General features: G+C 37.1%; 1 protein-coding gene across 4 annotated transcripts in view; it reads left to right on the top strand.

Moving 5' to 3' along the window:
- DOP1A (DOP1 leucine zipper like protein A) overlaps nt 1–10,012 on the top strand; it is a 119,511-nt gene that overhangs the window by 104,088 nt on the left and 5,411 nt on the right. For 3 of the 4 annotated variants that reach the window (XM_090279621.1, XM_090279619.1, XM_090279620.1), the window contains exons 31-37: nt 276–337; nt 1,627–1,779; nt 3,623–3,759; nt 4,645–4,700; nt 5,901–6,065; nt 7,297–7,426; nt 8,526–8,585. In XM_090279621.1, the coding sequence (XP_090135747.1) occupies nt 276–337; nt 1,627–1,779; nt 3,623–3,759; nt 4,645–4,700; nt 5,901–6,065; nt 7,297–7,426; nt 8,526–8,585 (763 nt within the window). The remainder of the gene's footprint in view (nt 1–275; nt 338–1,626; nt 1,780–3,622; nt 3,760–4,644; nt 4,701–5,900; nt 6,066–7,296; nt 7,427–8,525; nt 8,586–10,012) is intronic. The other variant, XM_090279622.1, reaches the window with a different exon arrangement.

Genomic DNA, 10,012 nt, shown 5'->3' on the forward strand with positions numbered 1-10,012 from the left:
GCTGCCACAACTCTGCGTCCTCTCTGCCCTGGCTCCACCCCTCCTACCTGTCTGGATGAGTATTTCTTCTTTATATATTTGTTTGCTGGATTTCCATGCAGTTTTATTTTCTTGAACTTCTGGTTGTTTCTAGTTTTGAGGTCGTTGTAGTCCTTCTTAGCTGTGGAGGGAGACATAGTGTGTCTGTGTACGCCTCCATCCTGGCCAGAAGTCAAAGAATACTTTTTAACAATAACAAAATTTTAATTATATTTCATTCTCCTTGTCTTTTTCAGTTGGAGAGCAATTCTGGATAATCTGATGACACATGATAAGACAACATTTAGAGATTTGATGAGTGAGTATTATGGGATGGTAACCTAAGCATTGTTTTTCCTGTATTTGACCTGTTCTTATTATTTACTTTGCTCTGTTTTAGAAACTACTGAATTAGCTCTCTGTCAAGTTATACTTAGTAGGACAACATAGTGATAATAAGTAAAACTATTTGGCCATGTATCTCTAAATTGTTTCCTCTGCTCACAGCACAGAACCTAGCACATAGTAAGCACTCACTAAGTAGCTGGTGAAGAAATGGAGACTAACAGGTAGGAAGGCAGGGAGAGGCAGGCAGTTGGAGCCAAGTCACTAAATCCTAGGGCTCTGCCCTGTTCATTTCCTCTGAAGGAAGAAAGAGGAGACAAAAAGGTCGGAATCACTCTTCACCCCCTTTCTACTCTATCTTGATTGGTTTTATATATTAGGGTTCCTTATAGGATTTCATCTGAAGAAAAAGGGTTCTGTTTTAATTGTTTTTAAAGTTTGGATGTTGCTAAACTAATGACCTTAAATAGCAGCAAGCTTGATTGAATCTGTGTGATTCCATGTAAATTCTTTAATACAAGCTGCAATTTTCCCCTCTGGAACAGAAAGGAGCAGCATATTCTCTCTTTTCTACTCTTCACAGCATTGTTTTAAGGTTCAGATTCAGGTTCAGAGTCAACAAGTATTTATTAAAAGACAAAAACGGGCCAGGCATTATGTTAACGTTAGTCAAATAAGATAACTTTAGAGAAGGAGTAAGAAATTGTGAAGGAAATAGGTCAGTGCAATCTATTTTAAATAACAGCTAAAGAGCTCATATATAAGGTGAAACTAAAGAAGCCAATCATGAGATGTTCTAGGGACAGAGTATTCCAGGCATAGGAAACAGAAATTATAAAGGCCTTGGGGTGGGAACAAGCTTAATGAATTTAAGGAGAAGCAAACAAGATGAAGCAGGCAAGACAATGTGGCTTCAGAAGAGTGAGCAGGGTATGAGTGATAAGATGTAAGATAGGCCAGGCCAGAAATTATTTCTAAGGATTTAAGTAGATGACTTAAAATATCAAAAGGTTTATAAAATGGCTTGTTAGTGACTTTACCTTCAGAAACCTACAGATCTAAATTTTCTGTCTTTCCACATCACAGTTCCCACCCCTTGGCCTTCTGGCTTGTGATGCTGGCTCCAGAGAGGAGTCTGGTCCTCCACCCTAGGTTCCTTTCACTTTTGGATTTCCTAGGGGATCTAGCCATTTTTAAAAACAAATAGTTAATAGAATAATCTGGATGACTAACACAACCTCTCTAACTTGTTTCGTTTTTCAGCTCGTGTAGCTGTGGCTCAAAGCAGTTCACTCAATCTCTTTGCAAATCGAGATGTGGAGCTAGAGCAGAGAGCCATGCTTCTTAAAAGATTAGCATTTGCTATTTTTAGCAGTGAAATTGACCAATACCAGAAGTACCTTCCAGATATACAAGGTAAATAGTGAAAAACTATTTAACTTAAAATCTGCAGGTTTTTTGGTTCCTTAGAAAATACTTTCCCTAAGTTGTAAATTGGGGTGTAGGTAGATTAAAAATGTTGTAAAATTAGAAATTTGTTCTACTGAAGCAATAAAAAATATCAGTATGTAAAAGCAATCAAACACTGAGTTTGTAGAACTTGCATGAATGTGGTCTTTTTAAAAATTATTTGATTCAAATTACGTAGGAATTCATGTTTAAGACTATTTTGCAGTAGTCAGGCATTTTAGAATTGCTTTTATTGTGGGTAAGGGGTCCCATACCTTTAAGGAGAGGACTAAAGTATAGGCAGAGCCAGGAAATTTTGGCTGGAAGTAACTTTTTTCTTTTTTTTTAATTTTATTTTTTGGTTTTTCAATTACAGTTGTCCCATTTTTCCCCCATTGCCCCCCCCTCCCAGCCCACCCCCTCTCCCACAATCATATCCCTCCCCATTGTCCATGTCCATGAATCATTTATACATGTTCCTTGACTAAACCCTTATTTATCCCCCTTCTCTCCCTCCCTCCTCCCCCCTATTGACTGTTATTCTGCTCCTTGTCCTATTTAGTTCATTTGTTTGTGTTGTTCTGTAGTTTCCTGTGTTAGGTGATATCATATGGTATTTTGCTTTCGTTGCCTGGCTTATTTCACTAAGCATAATTCTCTCTAGTTCCATCCATGTTGTCGCAAATGGTAGGAGTTCCTTCTTTCTCTCTGCTGCATAGTTTTCCATTCTGTAAATGTACCACAGTTTTTTGATCCACTCATCTACAGATGGGCACTTAGCCTGTTTCCAGCACTTAGCTATTGTGAACAGGGCTGCTATGAACATAGGGGTGCGTAAGTTCTTTTGAATTAGGGTCTTAGGATTTTGGGGGTATAATCCTAGCAGTGAAATTGCTGGTTCAAAAGGCAGTTCCATTTTTAGTTTTTTGAGGAAATTCCATACTGTTTTCCATAGTGGCTGCACCAGTCTGCATTCCCACCAACAGTGCACTAGAGTTCCCTTTTCTCCGCACCCTCACCAGTACTTTCTGTTTGTTAATTTATTAATGATGGCCATTCTGATTGGTGTAAAGTGGTATCTCATTGTGGTTTTTATTTGCATCTCTCTGATGGCTAGTGATGTTGAGCATTTTTTCATGTGTCTATGGACCTGGAAGTAACATTTTGAGGTCTGTAGTCAAGGACCAGGTTAGGGAGTGAATAGGTATTGATAAAGTTCACAGTGCACTTTGGGAGGAACTTGCCCTGGGCAGAACTATTTGCTGCTCAGGTCAGTATGCAGATGCAGCTGCTGGCCACAGCAGCCCATGTGGGGACTAGGCGGAGATGACAGTTGTCAACCTTTAATTAGATTATTTCTCTCTCAAAAGATAAGTGACTCCTTCACCCCAGCCCCTTATATCTAATGTCACATATACAGTATGCATACTATTTGTCCAGTGATTTCTAAAATTAACTAGTTCAGTGCTACTCAGTGTGGCCCCATGGACCCATACCAGTCTATTTCATTCATGGTAGTACAGAAATTCAGAGTAAGCATGTTAAACATTTTAACAGTTTGACAGAATCTGTTGAATTTAGTGAGAAGAAAATGGCATTTGTATTTTATATATCTTTTAAGTTTTATTTTTCTAATAATTCATTTTAATTATAGTTTATGAAAGTTTCAATCTGCAGCAGATTGGACATTTTTTTAAGAGTTGGCTCTTCACAGAAAGTTTGAGAATAATAGACTAGATTATATAGAAAACTTTTACATTATAATGATTGTAGTTACTTAAGTACTGAAAATATACTGCATTTCTTTCAGAGAGATTGGTTGAGAGTCTTCGTTTGCCCCAGGTACCAACTCTTCACTCTCAAGTGTTCCTGTTTTTCAGAGTGTTACTTTTAAGAATGTCTCCACAACATCTTACCTCGCTCTGGCCTACCATGATTACAGAACTTGTAAGTTAATTTTTAATGCAGTCAAGTTATAAGTAAATCATAAAATGGTGTGATTAGTGTCAATATCCTTACTGTGTGAAAACTAATCTTGGAAGAAATTAAACTCTAGTTAAGCCTTTTCCTGACAATTTTAATAGTTGAAAATAGTAAAACAAGTCAGATTTTATCTCCATACAGCTTAAACTTCCTAATATACAACATTAATATTAGCTCTTTGTGGATCATTATTCTAGTTTAATTCAGTCTCTTCTACACCAATTGTTTACCTGTGTCATGGCTGCCAGGCCTGGCCCCCACCTGTAGCAGTACCTCTCGAGTGATTAAAGATAGTTTCGCTGTACTTTAATGGACTGACATAAGTCATGTACTCACTAAGTTCAGCACTTGCCCTAGTTAAGCTTGCTTCAGAGAAACTTTTTTAAATAAAGATTTTGTAACCTCCCAAACAACAAAACTTCCCCAGTCCCCATACACTAATCCTTCCCTCTCCCCAAAACCATACCCTGTCACCCTCATCTGAGTGCTTTGGTGAGTAGGGGAAAGGGAGGTGATGAAGAAGGGGAAAGGAATGTATAGCTCTGAAAACCCAGCATGTATCATTTCCCCACAAAGAACTGGCTTTAATATTTTTCCTTTTTTAATAACTAACTTTGTTCCATATTCACCCAAAACAAAAGCATGCTTTCGTTTCAACTCTGCCAAATTATTAGCAAAGCTCTGTGGTAAATTTGTAGTTTCATTATCAGACAGTAAATATAAAGATCCTGAAGTCGTACCCTAAAATTTATTTTTAGATTAATGAAAATATAGCTTAAAGGTAACTTGAAAGAAGGATTAATTATCCAGTTTGAAAAAAACATTCAATATTTATTCCACGGTTTTCAGGTACAGGTATTTTTACTGATGGAGCAGGAACTCACTGCTGATGAAGATATTTCACGGTAATATGTGATTCATTTCAATATATTCTTGTCAATGATTAGCATCCTAAAGTCACCCAAAATGTTAACTTTACAACTAGGAAGGTAGACATACTGTTCTTTCTAAATACTTTATATACAGGACAAGGCAAAAGTAGGTTTCTAGCCCTGGCTCTATGGCTGTGTTGGGTGGAGCATCGTCCCGATGTGCCTGGTTGTGGCTTTGGCCCTGGGTCGTCAGGGTACATGGGAGTCAGCCAGTGAATGCGTAGATGGTGGGGCTGCGAGGTCGCTCTTTCTCCCATCCACTCCTCTATCGCTAAAATCTATTTTTTCTTAAAGTAGGTTTACAGTTTTGAGTATGCAAAAAGTTTGTTCTTATTATTGGGTTATTTTCCATACATACAACTGTAAACCTATTGTACTTTTACTCCATCTTGTATTTAGTCTGTTGCTACCTACTTAATCATATTGGGATATATTTTTACTTACTTTGTAAGCACTTTAGACTGGATTAAACTATCAGTATTTGTGGCCTTTGGCCTCTAAACACAATTTTTTAAAAAGCCAATACAATATTATTTCAGCTACATGAGTCATTTTGGTTTTGGTAGGTCAGACCTTGGCCGTAAAACAAGCAGCATAGCCCGTTATGGCAGGCAGTCTGTCATTGTTACCCATGTGTCCACATCTTCCAGAATGATCTCAGTTTAATGTATTATAACTTTATTTTTCTTAGAAGAGGTAGTTTATTGTATAACTAAATATAACTTATTTTTATTTATATGGGAATTTTTGTACAAATAAGTTAATGAATTGAAAAGTTCTTTAAAACCATTATATCTTGAATAATTTATCCTTTTACAGTGCTAGGTTTATGAGACAGTTCCCAGTACAAGTAACTGTGTTTATTTAGAACTGTGCCCCTCCCCACCCCCTTGCAGAATGGCACTGAGGAGTAAAAAGGTCTCGTGGGTCACAGCTTGTATTTTTCTATTTCTTAGGTGTGACACAAGTTATTCTGTACTATTTTTATGTTCATAAAATTTAAGAAAAGATCATTTTTTGAGAACAGCTAAATTTATAGCAATAATCTTGCTTAGTAATTACAAGTACACTTTTCAGAATGATTATGAGAAATATTAGTTAGCACTTAGACAATTCCAGGAATTACCTGTTAGTAACCAGGGGCAGCTACTGACAGCAGTCTCCTGCTTGCAGGACCTCAGGCCCCTCTGTGGCTGGCCTGGAGACCACCTACACAGGAGGCAACGGCTTTTCTACTTCATATAACAGCCAGCGGTGGTTAAACCTCTATCTCTCTGCTTGCAAATTTTTGGATTTGGCCCTGGCATTGCCCTCTGAAAATCTTCCTCAGTTTCAGATGTAAGTAAAAAGATGTTAAATGGATATTTTTGAAAATGCATTTGCTTTCGTCACTGATATCTAAGACTAATTTTAAAGTTTTCTGCGTAAGTGGAAATACTATTTTTATTAAAGTGTAATTCTTTAGGGTGATGGGGGGACAGAGTTATTGGAAGTAAATGATTGCTATGGATATATTAAAAGTAACAGACCATTCAGTCAACAAATTGAGTACCCTTTGGATGTAAGGCCCTGGGGTACGTGATTCACCAGCTTAAAGTCTAGGTTGTAAGACATAACACATGACGGATGATTTGATAGCGGATATGGTCCAAGGTGCTGTGAAGTCACACAGCAGTGGCCCCCGCCTAGTTTTCAGGCTCAGAGCAGGCCATGAAGGCACTTTTATATGGAGGTGGTGAAAGGTGACAGTTTTGGGAGGTGCATGTGTGAAGACATAGAGGTGGGGTAGACTTGGTATATTGGAAATATTGAAAGATTGGTATGTTGGAGCAGTAAGTTGAAAGAGGTGAATGGGACTGAATTATGAATTATATAACATTGTAAGCTATATTAGAGAATGTGGACTTTAACCTAAGGACAGTGGGAAGCCTCTGAAGCATTATTAATAAGGAACGAAGTGCTGTTATCAGGTCAGGCTTGCATTCTAGAAATTTGGCTGTTGTTTGAAGAAAGGACTGGAGACAGGCAAGAGTGAATCAAGAAGGCTGTTTTATAGTAAACTGAATCAGATGGCAGAGGGGCTTAGGGAGAAAATTAATATAAGTAAAATTTCACAATGCCCTGTTCATAAGTGCTCAAAAAATATTTAATTACATGCTTAACTCTCCAAAAATTGCTATTTCACAAGCTTACTTTTCATAAATATACTGGTAAGAACTATAAATTGCTTTTTAGATTAATTCCAGTTTCTTTTTTTTCTTTCTCGCTTTTTGTTTTCTGCATTTGAAAACCATATTCATCTATTTCTTGACAAATTTCAGCAGTTGGGTATCTGTTAAATTGATGTTACTCCTAAAGAAATATATCCATTTACTTGTTACAATTCTGTGAGGTAATTAACAGTATCTGTATTTACTGATAAAGAAAAGGATCAAGTTAGGAAACATGCCCAAGGTGATGGCTACTAGTGGCACAGCTACTGAATCTTCCTCCTATTGTTTTGTGGCCTTGCCTTAGATAGCACAAAGTCTGTTCCTAATGTTGATGGAAATCACTCTTCTATACATAGGTACCGATGGGCCTTTATTCCAGAAGCCTCAGATGATTCCGGTTTGGAAGTCAGAAGGCAAGGCATACATCAACGAGAATTTAAACCTTATGTAGTACGACTAGCAAAACTTCTCCGAAAAAGGGCAAAGGTATCACATTCTTCTCGTCCTTTTTGTCTTTAAGAAGATAGAACATTTGTCATATAGTTGGTATATAGTTGGTATTGTTATGTAGTTGGTATTTTTCAGTATGCATCAGGCTAATTAGATATCTTTGCCCAAGCAAATAGTCAGGTGAGGGTGAGGGGCACCAACCAGCCGCGCGGTTTAAAATCCATCTGTACCTTTTGACTCTCAAAATCCTAATTACTAATAGCCGAGTGTTGACCCTACCAATAACATAAAGTTAATTAACACATTTTGTATGATACATGTATTATATACTGTGTTCTTACAATGAAGTAAGCTAGTGAAAAGAAAATGTTAAGAAAATATTAAGTAAAATAAATTTACAGGATTGGGAAAATAAAATGTATATAAGTGGACCTGTGCAGTTCAAACCTTTATTGTTCAAGGGTCAATAGTAATGAATTTATCATGCTCATCATTGAGATTTTGTTTAGAAATCTTGTCTTTTGTATTCAAAAATTTCAAAAATAAATTGTATGATTTGGGGATAATCTGGGTTCTTTTGAGTCCTAGTTTTCAGAATGTGCTTTGAGTGCTCAGAAATTTTCCAGTTTTCTGGGATCCCCTATTCAGGCAGCAGCTCCTAACCACATTCCACAAACTATAGAAAATGGAATGGAGGAAGTGATTAAAAAGTACTTGATGGATATCAGGATCTTAATTTATAATCAAGTTATTTCTTTAGGGACGAAGTAAAAGGCCAAAGACAAAGATGAAAGTTGGGTCCAGAGTTTAGGATAGGACTTAAATATTTTCACTTTGTATCACAGGGTTTGCAACAATATTCATGATAGCAAAACAAGAAGCAAGGTAATGATATATGACCCCAAGCACATGTACGTTGTCATCCCAGCATCTCAGTAGTAATGAGCATTTTTGTAAGACTCCTTCCTTATTTAAGGAACAAATATGACAGTCTTTTGTCTAAAACTTGTCCCACAGAATAAGAAAACAGTTTTGATTGGAAAGCATTTCCTTGAAACACTATAAACAAGGTCTTCATGGCCAAGCATACTTTTCATGGAACAAAGGCTATGAGTTCTCCTCTTTCCTTCTACAGGACAAGGAGGAGGACTTTAAGACAGTGATTTTGGAGGGATTGGAGATGACCAAGCATCAGGTGAGGGTGGCTTTTTGATGCTTGTGACATGGCAGCAGAAGTTGCCACATCTTGAGCAAATATTAAGACACAAACCCAGGTCTGAATTTCAACAAGTATGAGAGGTAAAGAGGAAGGAAGTCTTTCTTTAAGTATAGATTGGTGAAATGAAAGGAGAAATAGTTTGAATGGAAACACGTTTGACTTTTTTTCATTGTTGAGGAAGGTGGTTCTGATTAAGAAAAGCAGAACACTAAAACAAGTCATTCTTCTTAGGCAATAGCTTAGTAAAAGTCCCTCTCTTAAAGGTGTATCTGGACAAGAACGTAAACCTTACAGTCACTTACACTGGAGAATAGTTATGTAGAGGGTTCAAATATATTATTCATTTTACCTCAGGATAATATTGTATACCTTTTAATTACTGCTAAACTGCCATTTGATTTAGGGAACCAAAGATGCTTATGGTCATCCATTAAATGATAGTCTGTGATGTGACAGTCCCAAGAGTGTCATTAAAGCAAGTGCTATAGTTAAGAGAAAGGAAGATTGTCTTCTATATCCTATAATTAAGAATGGAGGTTAAGCCCTGGCTGCTATGGCTCAGTGGATTGAGCATCGGCCTGCGAGCCAAGTGTTGGTTCGATTCCCAGTCAGGGCACATAACTAGGTTGCATGTCAGGTCCCCAGTTGGGGGCGCAAGTGAGAGGCAACCACACAGTGATGTTTCTCTCCCTTTCTCCTTTCACCTCTCAAAAAATAAATAAACAAATAAATCAATTACTTTTATTAAAAAAAAAAAAAAAAAAGAATGGAGGTTAAATAACTGCTAACATATTAACTAAGAGATGGCTAGGGTTTTTTGGCCTTGAAGAATTAGATGATCTTTTCTTGTTTACAGTTGTGTTTAACTTAAATTTATTTTCCCTCAGAATTTCATTTTTAAATAAGCAAACAAATCTGTCAGCACACACAAGATAAGTTGGATTTTGCATCTCCTTTCTCCACTAGGAAACTAGTGACATTAAAATATTAGGTAACTCCTGGCTGCTGTGGCTCAGTGGATTGAGCGTCGGCCTGCGAGCCAAGTGTCGCTGGTTCGATTCCCAGTCAGGGCACATGATTGGGTTGCACGTCAGGTCCCCAGTTGGGGGCGCGAGTGAGAGGCAACCACACAGTGATGTTTCTCTCCCTTTCTCCTTTCCCCTCTCTCTAAAAATAAATAAATAAACAAATAAAAAATGTATTATTATTTTTAAAGTAAATAAAAAAAAAATTAGGTAACTGATGGAAGTGTCTTGTCAACATCTGATCTTATAAGGCAAACTCCATTTGTAACCAGTACGACAGATTGTAATTATGCTTCCTAAGTTCCATTTGGTTTCTTTTCCTTTTTTAATCCAGTTGATTGTTTTCATTATCTCTACTGTTTTCATATCTATAAGTCT

The sequence above is a fragment of the Furipterus horrens genome, unplaced genomic scaffold (genome assembly GCF_987537825.1).
Source record: "Furipterus horrens unplaced genomic scaffold, mFurHor1.1.pri manual_scaffold_6, whole genome shotgun sequence".
Classification (NCBI taxonomy): domain Eukaryota; kingdom Metazoa; phylum Chordata; class Mammalia; order Chiroptera; family Furipteridae; genus Furipterus; species Furipterus horrens.